This window comes from Styela clava, chromosome 6 (genome assembly GCF_964204865.1).
Source record: "Styela clava chromosome 6, kaStyClav1.hap1.2, whole genome shotgun sequence".
Taxonomy (NCBI): Eukaryota; Metazoa; Chordata; class Ascidiacea; order Stolidobranchia; family Styelidae; genus Styela; species Styela clava.
In genome coordinates this window covers 13,792,940-13,811,014 of record NC_135255.1, presented here as the reverse complement: position 1 = coordinate 13,811,014, position 18,075 = coordinate 13,792,940, and the positions used below count along the sequence as shown (strand labels likewise).

The window sequence follows — 18,075 nt, the reverse complement described above, 5'->3', positions numbered from 1 at the left end:
TCTTTATATTTTTCAATATTTATTCAATTAGATTGCGATGGATTAGATTAACAATTTGTTACCACCATACCTTAATAATCAAATGGTGCAGCAATATAATCCTTGACAACAATTTGTATAACATGGGCAAAGACTAGGAATTGCGTGAAACGAATGTTAACCTGTGGGATGGGTGGAATACGCATTGTTCTGAATCCACCTGTTTTATGTTATCGTGTATCTATACAGAGTGACCAAAATCAACAACCAGATTATTTGGAACATATTCAGACAGAACATAACTAGCGTCCTAGATTACTGATACTTCTGGATACAGTCCTACACAAACAGAAACTCAAATGTCTGGGTATTGAAAGAATTTTTTATTTTATTTTTATTTTCGTAGAAGTAATTAGGAAATTTACGAGTTCTGTTTTTGGGTCACTCAGTATATATTAAACTTTTTATATATCTATATTCGATGACGTTTGCTTCTCAGTTCAAGCTTTAATGCATTTGGCTCAATTTTAAACGAAAATGTAGTAGGTTTATTCACTTCTGTACTCTTTTATGAGACATACTATTGGTTGTGATCATATTGTAACATCTGGCGTCAGAAATGTTGTCATTCTTCTATAGAGAAGTTGATTTGTCAACTTATATCATATTCTTCTTCGTTTTTTTTTAGAAAGTAAGACGATGCAAAGTTTGTTGCCTACTATCTGAATATAAAAATGCCCGCTAGGTCAGATCTGCTTTAAACAAAACTACTTTTTAAACCAGATTACAGCTGACCTATACCGCAGATAACCCTGTATCTAGCATTAATTTCACTGCCAATATTTAAATATAATATGCTAACACAGTCAACTGCTAATTGTTCTGAATGTGATTTCTATTTTCTAATGAGAAATGTTCTTATGCTTGAAAACATCTTGTATAAATGAAATTGAAATATATACTTATGAGACTGGACATTGAAATAAACAGACAGACTCTCAGAATAAACGATGGAATGAAAGTTGTATCACTAGATAACACAAATATATATACAACTGGCTGTTTGAAGCGGAGCCCTACAAAAACGAAACTAAGAAAGAGACATATCAAATGTTTTATCAGTTCCATTTAATGGATAAAAATGCATTAAACATAATAGCATACTATGCACTATTATTTCCCCAGCAATATGCAAATAAATAAAGAATTGTACACTCATTTCACTGAATACATTCTATATTGAAGTATTAACAAAATATAAAGATTTCTATAGAACCTTTTCTTATTTTTTGCTCAAACTCATAGCAAAGTCCTAATCATTGAAACTTTTGAACCAAATCAAGTTTTCTTTGTACTTCTCAATAATAAAACGTTTTTGTGTTATTGATCTTTTCATGACATCCAAATTGTATGTCAAATATTTTCTATTAGCAAATTTTTTGAAATTATAAATAAAAATATATCATAGTTTCTATTAGTAAAAATGTTCAGCACAGCATCGATTGAAATTGCATGTCAAATTGAATACAAAAGGATAACTTGCAACCGACAACAAAAGACTGCAGCAGTATTGCACAATTTTTTCACAACTTTTATAAATATCATGACAGGCTATGAATTAATTTCGTTTTTTTTTTCGGTCGATAAACATTTATTGAGTATTTGTTTGCAAGAAATATGTGCTCTGCTATCTTCTAGATGTGAGAGAAAGAAATTCTTCACGAGTTTTCGGATCGTCACGAAACATTCCTAGCATGCAGCTTGTTGAAGTTGTTGCTGATGTCTTTTCCACTCCTCTCATCATCATGCACATATGCCTGTCATAGGTTGTCAATTTCATTAAAACGCAATAAATTTGTACTATAGAAACATTTTTTGTAACGTTATATTTATCAAACAAATAATTGGATAACAGTTGAAGAAGGAACAAGACTTTACACATATCACTGCACTTGATTGGCAGCACACGACTTTCTGTCTATTTGGCACCGTCATGCATATAAATCAATGTTTAAAACAAGAGAGCAACTTTCAAATATATATATAGACACAAAGGTCGAATGCTTACGTCAAAGAACCTAATTTTGGATGGAAAACCTCTGTTTTCAACGATACCTTGACCATTCATTGTCCATGTCACGACAAATTGACTTAATGAGATAACAACTTTAGCTAGTAGATAGGTGGTGGAGTGTGAATATTTTTCGTCGCCCAACTAAATCTGTAATATTCTTTACGAACTATATCAATATTACTGTTCAGGTGCTTGCATGATGTTGTATGCCTACATTACAGAATTGAAGTAACCGGTAACGGCTGTATGATAATTATCCAAATGTAATTGAGTTTCATTTTGTTAGGTTTATAATCGTCTGCGATAGGGTAAGATTTTTACTAGTAAATGAGCAGGGTGTTATGTAATTCTTACAGTGTTTGGGTGCGGTTGTCTAGTTATGGCGAATAATTTATACCTTCGTAGCCATTTCGCCAAGTGACTGCAATAAACATCTTAATGCATTGGATCTATGAGGACTTCTGGACTTAAATGTGATTGTATTAAACATCAAATTCAGGGGGTTATCCCAAATAAACTAAAATTCCTAAATTTAAAAATTGACAAAATATTATCAGTGTTCACGTTAATAAAATAAAAACAGCACAACAGCACTTCCGTCCTATAAGTACAGAACAATTTGGATTTGATTGGTCACATGGTTATAGAAAAACATTTTTGCCGCACCCAAAAGTTGCTCAACAACAACACGATAAGCAAGCAACACCAACAGCAACGACGGTCCAGCAAAATGTATCAGATATATCAGGGGTGGCCAACACGTCGACCGGTCGGTCGAGCGCCACGTCTCGAGTAGTCGATAGACTATAAAGCATAATATTACGAAACAAATGCAAGTTTCACCGCTGCTAAGGTCTATCTGAAATGAACAGGCCGAATATAATGTACCTTGACTGACAAACGACTCCACAATACCTACCGCAGTAGGTAAGTCTTACTCCAAGGTAACCCTGGCGTATGCATACCAACCCAAGTATGCATACCAAGATGGCGGATATATATATATATGTGTACCAGATTAGGGTCAGGTCATAATTTCATTTCAGTTTTCCGTATTTCAGTTCTATTACGAGTTCGGGGATCAGCCAAGTGACTCCCGTAGTATTTGTACCTAAATTTATGGCCTAACCCTAACCTGGTACACATAACCTACTACGTTCCGGTGTCCGCCATCTCGGTACGCATACTTCAGGAGTACCAAGAGTAGTGTGATAAATTTCATTCACAACGGTTGCAGTGGCATAAGAGTGCTCAATTTTTTTAAATTCTAAGCGAGCTAAAAATCGGACTCGGAGGAAATTGTGAATTGGATAATGAAGTTTGAGCAGTTATGCAACATTTATGATTACATAAAAGATACAAATTTTTCATTGAGAATGAACCACAGAGCCAAGCTTATTGACAGCTATTCAAGTTTTTGTATGCGTGTGTTCAGTCGATCGCGGTCGAAAGAAGGTTGGCCACCCCTGATATATATGACCAGTTCGTGACCAATAATAACAACGATTTAGCAAAACAATCTATATTCGTGTCTAATTCGTGCTGTGTTTCTGTTTGGCAACTTTGAAAGAAACCCTGTCGGCTATAGAAATAGTTAAAGTAAAAAGCAAAACGATATAATACTCCAGGGACTATTTGAATTTTTTCCGTCAGCACAGTCAAACCTTTCAGAAAGTTATTAAAAATACTTACTGTGCTTCCACTATTACACCGACTCCTGTAGGATTTATAGCATCTGCAATAGCCGTGGCAATTTGCTTTGTCAGTCGCTCTTGAACTTGCAATCGTCTACTATACATGTCCACAATTCTGAGAAATATATATCAAAGAAATTCTGTACAATACAATTATTATAGTCTATTTCATGAACGAAAAACTATATTAGTACCCTCAGTACGAGAGGTCAGGATACTAAAGAATAGATTTTGTTTCATTAGGTGAAGTAAAAACTGATTTATTCAAAAACTCACCTGGCCAACTTACTCAGTCCGAGAACTTTTTTATTAGGCAAATAACCGATGGAAACCTGGAAATTGTTATAATTACTTTTAAAAACAAGATCGTAATGTAATTTTTATAGGCTAATACTGTGGGAAATGTTTAAGAAAGAATGATTGAGTAACTTGTAATGGATGATATCGTTTGATAAAATATTTTCAATTTCTTGGCGCAAAACATCATGAGGAATTATGGACTAAGACGTTAAATGTGAATCTATTTCGGTTCAGAACAATAAATAATTAGAAGGAAGAATTTTGGCGAAAGTGAAACTCTGAGTTGTAAATTACCGCCTTCGCAATGGCAAAATTGATTACACAGCTCTCCTCATATATATTCAGTGTTATGCACATTCATAAACCAATAGCAATGACTTTCAAATTTATTAAAAAAAATGACAACTACCTTTCCGACGAAAGGAACGAGGTGGTGTTCACAGAGTGAAAACATATCAATATCTTTAACAATCACCAGCTCATCATGATCTTCGTCAAATATCGCATCGTTTACTAAATCTGTTGAAATATCGAAAATATTTATTCCACGGCGGCATCGATGTCTTGAAAATGTCGTGTTCCACTTGCCCCACGTGTCTCAAGTGGGACATTTTCAACATTTTTGAGACACGTAGACCCGTATCGTATAACACGAGTGCCGTGCATTTACATTTGTTCTCCATTCTACGGAACTTATCAGAATGATAACCTTTTTGGCAATGAGTTTTTACTTCGGGTTTTCTTAATCCGTTACGATTTTGAGCCTACTATGTCTAGATATTAGTAAAAGATCACGTGTTTTTTACCAAATCGTACCTGCTATATTTTGCTCGTATCCTTGAGTAAAAAATAAAATTGCTTTAGCAGCTCTTTGCGGCGTTTTCACCACACCTTGTCGACTTGGATCTTCTCCCACTTTTTCTATGACTGCTTTAAAAGCTTCTTCAAGAGCTGGCAACGCATTTTTTCGCGTTTCCGTGACTGAAATGAATAGAAGGCATTATTAGGGTTAAAAAGTTAGGAAATTTCATTTTGAAATTTGATTATATGACGAGGAATAAATAGGTTGGTAGTTTTCGCACAGTTCCCGAGTGACAATCAAGACCGCATAAAAATCGCTACCTTCCTCACACAGTGTGCAGAAAAACCAATGAAATTTTATTTTCTGCTTTTGTTATCGGGAAGTGAGAGTGTCTCTCTTTTTACGCATGGGTGCTCTTTCTTGACCTTTGTCAAGTTTCTCAGACGCAACATTCATGTCTGGATTTATATTGATTTTGAGCTTTCCTTCTTTACTTTAGGATCATGGGTGGGCTATTGTGCGTTCACAGATAACATTCTCAAACTGCAACAATCCTCCCAAATTTTACGCGCATATATTTGTTTTCTTGTATACAAAAGTTTTTGTATTAACCTGAATATCACTCATATTAAATAGTATTGTTAATAAAATGTTTATCTACCATTGTCTATCATTTTCAAAATTGTTTGAAAAGCTGCCACAAGCGACTTACAAATGATAATTTTGTCTCTCGCTTTGCAAGAATGGACTGTAATATAAAGACCTGTTTGAATCAAATCAGACTTACTTGATTTCTGATCCTCGCTTTCTGTTGTTCCGCCGCTTCCATGCATAGTGATTTCGTATGTAGGTTTTATAGGCTAAAGCTAGAGACAGTGACAAGAACTACTCTATATACACAACAGAACAGAGTGAATGGTTAAGCTATACAAGCAACGCAGCTAATTCCGAGACAATGTTATACCGTGTCTATCACGTGATGTGTTAAATAAACAATGCACTGAAAGATCAATGTTGATCCGACCTCTCCATATTATATTAATTTTATTTTAATGTGATTCAAATATTTTCCCAGCGATGTTATTTCGCAAGTTGCAAGTCGCCTCTGAGCTAATACAAAGGTAATCCGTAGATTAATTTCGAAAGTTATTTCAAACAGTAAGTTAACTTCGGACTAAAAGCACCCCACTGAGAACAATATTTCAAGTAATATCATTCGGATTATCTTCAAAAACCTAATCTGAGTTTTCACTAATTATTTATGGCACGTGCTTGTTGGTAGATTCTGAGTAAATATTAAGTATTGAATACAACACTAGTGAATTTATATTTTAATTTTCTTCACATATATATGTATAAAGAGGAGAAGCTTTTCTACCTAAACTCAATGCCAACGATGACCCTGACATATACGTAAATTTAGACTAATGTACACATTAATGTATTACCATAAATTTTCATTCTTACAATTTGTTAATGCCGATTCGTGTCTTTGTGAGATTTTAAATATAGAATACAAACTAATCGATTGAAATCTTTAATCAAACCTGTTGTACAATCCAGTTGACAAATTTTTCACTCAAGTGACTCATGTATATATTTAGGTCTAGCCTTTAGTTTATATTTCTCCCCGAAAATGGATGCCATTTTCTCCAATTTGTTTTATATGTTGGACTTGAACTAATTAATAAAAAGTACCGCAGTTAATATACCAATTAGGAATAAACCAGCGGGAAGCAGTATGAAACAAGACAAAGTGGTACTTTGAATTTTAATATGTTTCTGTGTTTTGTTAACCAGTGCAAAATAATTTGTGAAATGGCAATATGGTAATTTACATTTTTGAGTATCTAGGTTACAAGCATTCTAGTATAAATAGTCACGTTAGCAACGATGCGTTACTTCTATATGACTTTCTGCATATTTACCACAATAAATTAACCCCAGAATTTCTCTCTATTCCGTCAGTCGACAGATCTTATGACAATCAAACTCACTGAAGTTATAATGTTCCTATTTATTTGCCATAACTTTTCTCGGAATATTTCTGCTGTGTTTACCAACCTCGCAAATCGGGCTTCACCTTTATATGTCTCAGTGAGCCGAATACTTTGTCCTAAAAAAACTTGATCTTTAAGTCTGTGAGTAGAAAGCGTTAAACGCATTTTTCTTCTCCTGAACAACCCCCAAATTGACGCACGCACGTCTGCTCGCCAGCTGCCACGGAAACGTCAGAAGCACGAAGGGTAAAATATTTGTTTAGTGTTGGTATTAAAATGCTTTAGCCTTTCTCAATAGAATATTGATCCTGAACACGCGTTACGGCGAAACGTTCGGCAATTAAGAACGTTCAAAATGGTATACGTGTCTATAATAATGCTGGTAGATATCGATATTCCGTCGCGTCCCTGTCCTGAGATCGAAGCGTTTATATATATATTCACCAAAAGAGGCATCAAAACTATGATGGTATTCGTTGTTTACCAACGTAAATATCGAATTGATGGAAAGAACAAATTGTTTTTAACATAACTGTCGTTCATTTGAAAAATCTATTTTAAAATTTTACTAGTTTAGTTATGTTTAGAACCAATCTTTTATATATATTTATTTTATTATTAAAGGGCTTCTAAACACAACCAGACGCAGGTGAAAATTATGACGTCATTCGTTCTTTCATACCACCAACATTTCGATTACTCATCTGATTAATTTTGGCGGAAGAATATGCCATTCATTTTGTGATTGATACCATAACATTCCAACTGTTTACAGATTCACCAATTAATTAGATTTACGACATGCCGTTTTGTTTTTGTTGATCGATTGACAGTAATTGGCACAAATAATAATATTTGGTCGAAGGCCTCATACTTTCACCTGGCCTCACTATTTGTCATTTTCATGATATCACAACACAGACATGCCGTGTCTCTGATATCACATTTTTCTGATAATTACTACTTTATACTTGTTTTGTCTCTGAAAGCGAAAAACACTACCACAATTACCCAATATTGTTCTAATTGAAAACCAGAGAAAAATGAAACCAAACTGATAACAACATGACTTTTTCGAAATAGTCATATGCAGTCGATAAAATAAGGCGCGGGCTATTGTCAGTTCACGCATGAATGAATTGCGAAGCGATAGATTGTAAAGTCGAAATTTGGCGTTTTTTGATGTTGAAATTGGAGACGAAATGGTGTTTATTTGGCATCGAATTAGTGAACTCTCTGTAATTGGTGTCGGAATATCAACACTTTCATAGACGGCACGGTTCAAATGAAACTGTTTGCAAAGGCTTAAGTTTATGAGTCGAAATTTTGTTATTACGAAGTCAGTGGTCTTACTGTTGTCGCAGTCTTGGATTGGAATATAACTTTTATATTAATTTACAGCTTTACAGAATTGCATACACTCCACCGAGACCGGAACTGCTACATTAAAAATGTGGTATTTGGGACGTGTCTCGCTATCTATTGAACCCCAAATGGCATAGCAACAGCACTTTGAGATACCACATCATTTGTCTGATTAGATATAGTCTGTCTATTCCATCGCTACATGCGATTGTCAAGCTGAACTCGAAAACATGTTCTCGTGCTATAATGCTGAGGCTGGCATTGAGAACCCCATAATTGAATCTGCACTATATTCAATAATTAAAACAAAACATAACAGATACTTCAAAAACGTGACATTGTGGCTATATCGCACGACTTCCTTTGACACAATATAATACTTATGTATCACTCACTGCGTTCGTCACTTTCATTAAATTCACCTGCCTCAGTCATAGCCGTGATTGACCTTCTACTTTCTATCAGCCAATTTTATAACTGCTTAGAGATTTATTAGAGAACGCATTTACGTATATGGAATAATAAAAATTTAATGCAATAACTGGAGTGACTTGTTATTAGTTATTTTGAAGCATTTGTGTCAGTGTGCTACCACTTGTTCTATTGCGTGTGCAATTACTCACCAAGTGACTCAGTCATATGCATGAGACATCGCTATTTAATAATAATTGTAAATGTGTTTTATTATACTAGTATAGTAGCAACGCTGTACAGATACTTAAAGCAAATAATATGATATGTTAGACGGTAACCATATACATCGTAAAAGGCTCGTTTCGTTAAGTTAAAATGAACGGATGGTATGGACATGAAGATATTACCAGTTACCACCACGCTATCTAAAAGAAGTGAAACTCACCCCTCAAGCATCAAACTGTTGAAGCGATTACATTTATAAATAGTGTGTTCTAGTGATATGGCTTCAAGAATTGTAAACAAAATTTTGCTTTTCACCTCTCATTTCTGTCAACTCAATAGACATCAAGTAAGCTGTTTTAACTAAATTTTCTCTATTTTACTAGCTTCTCAGATGTTGACTACATTGGCGTACAAAAAGGAGTTATAGAAACTAAGAGTAATCAGAAACCGAGAATTTTGATCGACAGAGAATTACATAGAAAACATGCTCGATACTTCAACAACTCACACCAAAGTGAAGTTTTTAAATTTCTTTCTCACAAACAACACAAATATTATTCAGTCCAGCTACTAAAACAATATAGCCTAATAGTAGCTTGTAAATATTGCGTCATTCGCGCCGCAGGGAAATTGACGTAATCAGTAAGTAGGCAACTATCAAATAAAGGAAGTTATAGAATAATCGTTCTATAACAATTCTAATACAATCGAGGCAACTACAATTTCTAGAAGTCGCTGCACATTAATCTGTAAACCTGTTTAAAGTATTTTGATTTTAATGCAATAGGAGCTTGAAATATAGATATTTTGACTAAATATATATCGCATACTTCAATAATGAGGACGGAAATTCTTTTGCTTAATAAATTTCTCGGCAAAAACATAGATTTGTTTCGTGCAGAGTGAAATTTTTATTTGTAGCAGGAGTACTCAGCAGTAAATACGTTAAAATAATAATTTGGCATTGCTGGGTTCCTCGAATAAAGCACTCACATGGAACTCTTCTCCGAATCAACATTTATGTGCTTTGACCAAATTTGTATATTCGCACGCAAATTTATATGTTGGTTTCATGCTCCTTGTTATGCAATGCTGGCTTTTACGACACAAAGGGTATTTGTGGGTCATTTTTCTGTGTAATTTTTGCGCATATGGCGCCATCATGCGGCATATCGCCTGACTGATCTGTCAGCTTTTTCGATAAACTCAGTTAGATGGTAGTTGCGATTTGCTTTTGTATTGGGTCTTGGTTTGAGGCATTTCAATACTTCAAGCATGTTGATCTACTGTGGTTTGTCAATTGACATCCGTCGATCTACCAATTTCGCTTTGGAAATTGTGACACCAGTTATATTTTTTTCAATTTCTTCGGCGCAACATCATAACCTTACATAAATTTCCTAAATCAGATTCGACTCAAAAAATAATTCAGAAGAGTTGGCTGATTTGATCAAATTATCGACAATCGCTCATGAGCGAAATAATGATGTACACAAGGCGTTTAGTTCTCCATAATTTAGTCATGTATGTTAATTAAACAACAAATATATATAGAAATTTGCAATGGAAATATATATATATATACATAATATATTCATTTTTAAATCGTGTTTTTTGAGTGACAGCTAACCAAAAACCAGAAGTTTATAACCTTCGCAAGGTATAATCTTTATTTCAAACTGTAATTCCAATATTATTTCATTCAAACTCTACAGTCCAGTGGTTCATAGACTTTGCTAGCCTGTCGAACCCCTGTGCTATTCCACAAACCCCCGTCGAACCCCATCGTATTGAACGATTTAAAGCGTAATCAGAACTATATGAGGAGAAGCTAACTGTGCACAAGAATATAGAAAGGATAATTGTGGTGTAATTTTAAAACATTAGTTCAACCTTTTTAAGCGACTCAAATTTGGAGGAAAATGAATTCCTAGCAGCTCGCAGCCAATTAAATGCAGAAAACCCAAAGAGCATGCAGAAAACCCAAAATGGCGCTATAATAGAAAGCAGGCTACACCAAGTCGTACGACATCTGTGACGATATGTGTTTTCGATGAATTGCAATTGGTATCTAATGTGTAACAGTCAGTTAGAAGTTCACTAAAGCTACACACAATATTATGAGTTTTTAAACATGTAAGTTTGAATATCTGAGGTGAACTATAGCTAAGTTTCCATAATTAGTCTGCTGGATAATAGGATATTAAGAAGGTTTCATAATATTACAAATCTTCCAGAGTACTTTCGTCAAACCCCTGGTACGGCTTCATCGAACCCCAGGTGTTCGATCGAACCCAGGTTAAGAAGCATTGCTCTACACAATGAAAGCCTAAAATATGAACGTCATGAGAATTGGTCATGGCGATCCATTTACATACATACAAGTTCGACCTCCACACTTGGCAAAATCAATTGACAAGAGAGAAATGCACAAATATATAGGCAAATAACGGGCGACGAAGGTTAAGTGGTCATTTTGCAAATGGCCGGTATGATTACCGCAATGGTAACTAAAATCGAGACAAATGTTAATAGAATTGCACGGAGAGTCATATGAAGATGAGTTCGTGAAATATACCGATATCAGTGAAGAACGAAGTCGTGACGAGCGTATTAATGAACATGCGAGTTCAACTTCTACATGTGCAAAAATTATTGAAATACGAAAGCAATTATCAAATATATATATATATATATATATATGAATACAAGGTCACACACAAAGGTCAAATGGTCAATATGGCCACCTCAATTTCAACGGAAATCCAAAGTTAAATGAATTATACTAAGTATCACTGAAAGATGTGTTCGTGAATTACAAAAAGCAGCAACATTTAGAGTGAAATGTCGGTAGTTGAAAAAAAAATGCGAAAAAAATTTCTTTCATTCAATTCATTCTTCGTGGTCAGTCTGCACTTTGATAAATATGACGTCATCACGAACATAGTCACGTGTCTCCAATAAATCCAGCGGTGCAAATGACTGCGCTCCAAAACTTGGATTTGCGTTGACATTAGGTCGTCCTAGAAAAGCCAGATTTTCCTGCAAAAATAGCATAACTTGGAGCAAGAACGGTATACTGTAAAGAAAGACATTTAGAGTGTAAGAAAAGGTAAAAGACTTTCCTGGAATACATGTCATACTTCATTATTTAGATATCCCACTCTTTATTGCTCGCATTTGACCATGTAAACTCAGCAGAGCACGAAATTTAAAAATCAAAATCATTTTTATTCGTTTTTTTTTGAATATGAATATAATATTATACATTTTGAAAAATGAAAACAAAAGAGGGGAATGTCATTTCAAGAAACATCCTAAAAAACAAAACAAAAATTTTTCACGGATCAGATTACGATCTGCTTAGGATCAATATTCATAATATGAACATGTCATATCTGAATCGTAATGCCGCTTCAAGTAAGCACTTTGTTGGCTTTTTCCAATAACCTTATCAGTTTTCGATAGCCTGAAGCTACCTCAGCGAAACCCATATCACATTTCCGTTGGGGTAATATGGGTTTCGCTGAGGCGGGAAGGTAATTGTGCGGCAAGGACGATATTAGGATATTTCGGATATTGCTTTCCCAGTTTGGAAGGAGATTAAAACGAAGATTAGGAGATACGAAACCACATTGCATACAATGTTCATATTTGGCATCAAACTAAGTATCTACTTCAGACACTAACATCTATAGAAATAGTGATTGACGAATCAGAATGACACGTTCAAATATAGATAAAACCGAATATAACTGAATTTCGATGTTCCTGATAACAGTAATTTAATTCATAGTTACAAATAGTTTACCTTGCATGGATTAGGTCTCAACACATACACATGATCCAGTTTTGCTCTAGGATCCTGACATTGATCAACCAGCGTGAACGTTATTGTCATATTGAAAGGCCAGGATGCCAAGGCATCGTATTCCCCTTTTACCAAGCACACATATAGAGACAAGCAGTTGCCTTTAGCTGTTCGGAAGAGAGAGAGCCATGTGTTAGCCGAACCAACAATATTCTAAAGTAGTAAAGTTGAATTGCAAATCTTACCTTTTCCATCTCCATTGGGCATCAATGTAAGAGCCAGTTTGTACCCATATTTTCCCGTATAAAATGGCGGACTTCGTAAAATAGTTTTCTTCCCCGAATTTGCTTCCACTACTCTTTGAGCCCAATTATCAACTTTCCATAAAAGTTGGCAACCTTGTGTTCTCAGTACATTCGAAATCTGAAATTAATTTTTCGTTAAATAGTCTTATGTTGTTCCGATAAAGAAATAGTCTGCATCGTATAACCCTTGTGAAGCGTTGACACTTAGGGCTGGGCATTTCGAATCGAATATTCAAAACGAATCAGTTCAGACGAGAATTTCGAATCGTCGCAATTTTGCTTTTTTTGTCCGACATAGGTCAAGGTGAATTCTTCATTTTTTTTACTGAAGCCATATTTTTAAAGTGCATTACTGCCATATGACTCTTTCTTTTCTGGTAAGTTATTGATGAAAAAAGGTTCTCAGTGTGTGCAAATACTCAGCGTGGGTGATAGATTGTATGTTTCCAGTAATTTGTGTGTCTGGAGCACCCATTAAAGTAAGAAAATCACATAAAATTACATATCTTCCAAGTAATCGAGATTCGATCATAAAAAATATTCACTTCGATACTAAAATTATGAGGTATTCGAAAATGCCCAGCCCTATTGAGAATGGGATGTGAAAAATACCGAGTCATATTACTGTACTATCCTATTGAAAAAAAAACTTTTCAGGGTAGACTGCAGTTTATCAATCTTTCACCACGTACCTGTAAAGTGGTATCTTGGATTTTAGTTTCGTGGCTTGTGATAGCCTTGCCATGCTCATCCAACAAATCCGTTGCTTCGTTCAAACCTCGACACAACATTTCCATATGATTTGCAAGGTCATCGGAGATATGACGACGAACAAAATCTCTCGTGCCCTGGTAGATAAATATAAAGTTATGCCACATGAACTGGTCAGCTGTAGAAGTGCACTATGCAAGTACTTTGAACCATTTCCTATGTCCCCCATTTCGAAAGAGCAAACATACAGAAAGTTGTTGTCAAAGAGTGTTTTCTATTTATAGGATAAAATGCGACATCTTTGCGCAAAACATACGTTGTGGCATTATACTCAAAAATCTGCGTATAATACAACATACAGGGTAGCCTACGTGTAGAATTCTTGTATCTGAGTCAGGCTCAGTTTAAACATTATACAGAAAATTCTCAAATAAATCGAAAGAATGATAATTTCCTTCTCACCGCCACATAGCATCCCAATCTGTTAAAAGGACATTTGATTTCTCCAAACGGACATTCTTCTTCAATATGGCGAGCTAGTTCTTCTCTCGGAATTTGCTTAAAAAAAACGTGAGTAAGATTTTCAGCAAAAATTGTAGTGGGGTGATTTATGAAAAAAAATATGAGAAATAGGATAAAGAAGAGAGAAGCAAGGAAGTCAGGAATGAGTGAGGAAAGTAAGGGTGATGGGCGAAGGATAACATGACGTGTAAAATGAAGTAATAAATGAGAACCTACCTTCTTTCCACAAGTATTAGAGCAGCTTATTGGAAATCTCGGACACTGTTTCAAATGATCAATCTCTTTCTCCGCTCTCACAGCTCTTGTGCAGAATTCGCAAGTCACCATTCGAAGAGAGCATTCATTCATCAAATGATTATCCATGTGTCGTTTTTCACTGCGGAATCCACATCCGTTTGTACAATTTTCGTCAGCGTGCTCGCATGAACTATAATGTTCCTGAGATATTGAAAATTAGCTGTTCAACCTCATAAATAATAGCTGTGACAAATTACACAAGAGACACTAGATGGTAATTGTGAGTTTGCCGTATGCAGGATTCTGAAATTGCGTCATAGTATTTTTGATTCCTCCCTTTTTAAAGATGATGGCTCTTGGACTTTACGTGCACAAGCACTGGTAAAGTGGCCACTATGTAAACGTTTTGCTTTCATTGTTCTTAAAGTAAAATACCCCTTTCCTGGGTAAATACTGAACAAATCGCTTTCAAGTTTATACAAAATAGTATCCTTATAGAGCATAGGCTAATAATTTTATATATATATATCCCTTGTTCAATCTGGCATTAAACTTTACAAACGATTGCTACCTGATATTCTTCCAGAGCGCGTATATGTTGAACACTTCGTGGTAATCCCTTTTTTTATTCAAAGGGATAATGTGGTCCCAGCAATTTTTAACTAAATAGTTTAACCCTGTAAGTTACCTTGAAATTTTCATACGTTCCAGTCCAGGAGCATCCTAGATCATTTTGAGGACAACATAGTTTTTTGGAGTTCAATTCCCGGCTGAAATCTCGTCGCACAATAACCTGAAATTTTAAGATAAAATTTCATTCAAATTAAAACTACTTTCTTTCGTCAGTTAAAATTGATAGAAAATGTCTGCAGGAGTAGTTTATTTAAAAATAATGATACCTGTGATCGATCTATATGTTTTTTGTCTATTGGGCAGCATCTCACTCCACGCATAATATCTGAGAGACAGGAACTACATACTTGATGGTCGCAGTTCGACAGCTGGACAGGGTAATATAAAACATTCGTGCAAGCAGGACAGAGATACCTTGTAAGAATAAACAATAAATATTTTATTAAAGAATTGATTTAGTATCACAAGAAATCATTCACACTAAAATTGAAATGCGATAAATGCTAGATTTTTGTACATGTAATTCTATCATTTTTATTGGACTCGACATCCATTTTAAACATGTGAAGTACCGAGCATGAGAGCATGATATGAGCATATAAAAGCTCATAATCGCGATGAGTGATGCTTAGGGCCTAGGGGAAAGAAATTATTAGCTTGAAATGATGGGATTGCGATTTTAATTTTAGGTCAACTATTTGTTGGAGTTCTTACTTTTCGCTCAAGTGAGGCGTGAAACAATGCGGCCGCAATTTAGCCCTCCATTGAGTATCCTCCTCCGGTGAAACATCCAAGTTTGACATCGACAACCTCGATCCCATGGATCCAGTGCTCGATCCGGAATTGGACTTGGTGCTTGATTTTCGCGATTCTGAGGTTGTTGGACGAGAACCAGCGGTTGGTGGTCTTTGAGACGCGGCTCGTGACGCAGATTTTGGCAGTTGAAAGAGTGAATCAGCAAACGATCGCAGAGATACAGAAGATTTTGTATTTGGTGGACGGGGACTTGCTGACTGAGAATCGGTGACATGCGGAGAAGAAGACGAAGACGAAGAAGACCCGCTTGACGCTGCTGTCATTGGTCGCAAAAATTGAGAGGATTTTACTGATTTAGAAATCTGGCTGCTTGGCGGCCTCGAAGCAGCTGCAGACATCGGGGTTGTTGACCTAGGGAACTTCGGAATCGATTTGTTTGACATAGAAGATGGCAGCGGCGTAGATCTTGGTGACATATTGTTCGATGGATGTGAAGATTTTCCTGTGGAAGGTCGTGATCCAGACGGTAATGAAGGAATTGATACAGACGAGTGTGAACTCGGTGGTCGATTAATTTCATCATCCAGTTCCTGCGGAAACATAGGTTAATATACTATAATTGATCTCTTCGCGTCGATGGGAATTAAACTATTGATAGCGAAAGTGTTTTGTTATTAGCAACTCCGTGGCATAACTGTGTGGGGTACAAATAAGTCCTTTTTAATTCACGAAGGCAGGAGTTCTGTCAAGATTGAGATTCACTCCTAGTTCGGTATTTAAAATTAATCAGTATCTTCATTATCCCGATAATAAGAAATAAAGACACTTTCGCGGAGTGTAGAAATTTATTTTGTTTCATATCTGTAGGATGTGTTTATCAACATGAACAAATTTGTATACCTAAATCTTTCATTAAGTTATGAATATTATAATAATTTTCTGAAAATGCCCCTCAAAACATATACAAACTACTGTTGGTTGTAAAATGCGACAAGTGCGCTTTCCAGTCACGTTCAACTAGAACTGGCCAGCTAAACATAAACTTAGTCGTGGTTTGAGTGTGACGTCATATCAGCTTACCTATCTTGAGATAAATTTCATACTCTTCTATAACAATATAATAGTTAATAGACGAGGTTCAACCATTCTTCCTGTACCTAGTCCCATTCTAGGATTATTAGACAAACCAGAATGATCCAACCGATAGCCGATGAACATATTGTTAAAAAATTAATTGTTAAAAAGAAAGAATCAGCGATATCACAAAAAAAAATACCTGTAATTCGTCATCCATATCTATGGCAACAGGCGTCCCAGGCAAATGCATATCCATCATCTTGGAATGGAGAAAAACAAAAACTCAGTGGAAGGCTTCTTTTGAGAAATTGTTCTTCCAATATTTGGTATATTTAAATAGCTTAATTTCTATTGGGTATTGTTTTTGTAAATCTTTCCTTTGTTGTTCACATTTCGTGAGAATATTTTTAGTGAATCATTGCTCCTTTAATTAAGAAAAAAACTTACAACATTACTTGTTAGCTGCAAAATGATTTGACGCGGTATTTCGTATCCGAACAAATATTACCCTTCTTACGGAAATTTGAAGTTCAAAGAAAGGTAAGGTTATGTAAAGACAGAGTTTCAAGCATCAGTAAATAAGCAACTCCTCAGTATTAATTTTGTAATTAAATGATCTTTCACTTTTTGGCAAATACTAAACTTTGCATTTGATCTTGGCTCACTCACATTAGAAAGGCATCAGGGGCAACCGCCACTGGAATCTAGAATTTTCTTTAATACTTGAGCTTGACGAATTCACTTGTGTTCTGTTTGATCTGCTTGCCAATTTATAATTGTTTAATCTCCAGTCAACTGAAAATTATTCCAATAGTATAGAACACCTGTACTTTAACCTGTATTATACGGATAAAAATATACTTGAAATCTAACCGTGAATAGTCAAAAATTCTATTTTATTCCCAGTAATGAGGCTGCTTCGAAAAACGCATGTAGCTAAGTGTTTTTTATCATGGCTCTGCGATACAACTAATGTGACCTGATAGAAATACCCTTTCTGGGAACTTATTAATAAGTTTAGATAATATATTGTAGTGCCAGAATTCATTAATTTTTTTTACGCTATATGGTTTGTTGGATATGTAACGTGGAGTTGGTTAAAGTTTATCGAAGTCATTATCGTCACCATAACTATTAGCAAAATTGTCTTCATAATTATGGGCATTCTGA

The 18,075-nt window shown here is 35.2% G+C and overlaps 2 protein-coding genes across 3 annotated transcripts; both read right to left on the bottom strand.

Moving 5' to 3' along the window:
* Positions 1–1,085: 1,085 nt before the first annotated feature.
* On the bottom strand, positions 1,086–5,900 carry LOC120330738 (GTP cyclohydrolase 1-like). Its single transcript, XM_039397645.2, has 6 exons — positions 5,637–5,900; positions 4,864–5,028; positions 4,457–4,566; positions 4,024–4,079; positions 3,746–3,862; positions 1,086–1,796 (listed from the first exon to the last, which is right to left on the bottom strand). Exons 1-6 carry the CDS (start codon positions 5,680–5,682, stop codon positions 1,667–1,669), a joined length of 624 nt encoding a protein of 207 aa, XP_039253579.2. The 5' UTR covers positions 5,683–5,900; the 3' UTR covers positions 1,086–1,666.
* A 3,559-nt stretch (positions 5,901–9,459) lies between these two features.
* Positions 9,460–17,657, bottom strand: LOC120330737 (TNF receptor-associated factor 4-like). Of its 2 annotated transcripts, none has more exons than XM_078113616.1 (10): positions 17,105–17,657; positions 15,787–16,418; positions 15,339–15,486; positions 15,128–15,232; positions 14,419–14,640; positions 14,143–14,238; positions 13,662–13,817; positions 12,910–13,087; positions 12,665–12,831; positions 9,460–11,932 (listed from the first exon to the last, which is right to left on the bottom strand). In XM_078113616.1, the coding sequence occupies exons 1-10, from the start codon at positions 17,162–17,164 to the stop codon at positions 11,867–11,869; spliced, it is 1,830 nt and encodes a 609-aa protein (XP_077969742.1). In that variant the 5' UTR covers positions 17,165–17,657; the 3' UTR covers positions 9,460–11,866. The 2 variants fall into 2 exon arrangements, with proteins under 2 accessions (XP_077969742.1, XP_077969741.1); XM_078113615.1 differs by having other exon boundaries at positions 9,464–11,895.
* Positions 17,658–18,075: the final 418 nt, after the last annotated feature.

Bases quoted from the DNA above. Each gene is read 5' to 3' on its own strand.
- LOC120330738 (XM_039397645.2), bottom strand. From the start codon at position 5,682: ATGCATGGAAGCGGCGGAACAACAGAAAGCGAGGATCAGAAATCAA. The intron at 4,567-4,863 runs GTACGATTTGGT...ATATTTCAACAG, and splicing joins ATACGAGCAAAATATAGCAG to ATTTAGTAAACGATGCGATA. The intron at 4,080-4,456 runs GTAGTTGTCATT...AACAATTTCCAG, and splicing joins TCGTTCCTTTCGTCGGAAAG to GTTTCCATCGGTTATTTGCC.
- LOC120330737 (XM_078113615.1), bottom strand. From the start codon at position 17,164: ATGATGGATATGCATTTGCCTGGGACGCCTGTTGCCATAGATATGGAT. The intron at 15,233-15,338 runs GTATCATTATTT...TTAAAATTTCAG, and splicing joins AACATATAGATCGATCACAG to GTTATTGTGCGACGAGATTT. The intron at 14,239-14,418 runs GTAGGTTCTCAT...GTTTTTTTTAAG, and splicing joins CTAATACTTGTGGAAAGAAG to CAAATTCCGAGAGAAGAACT.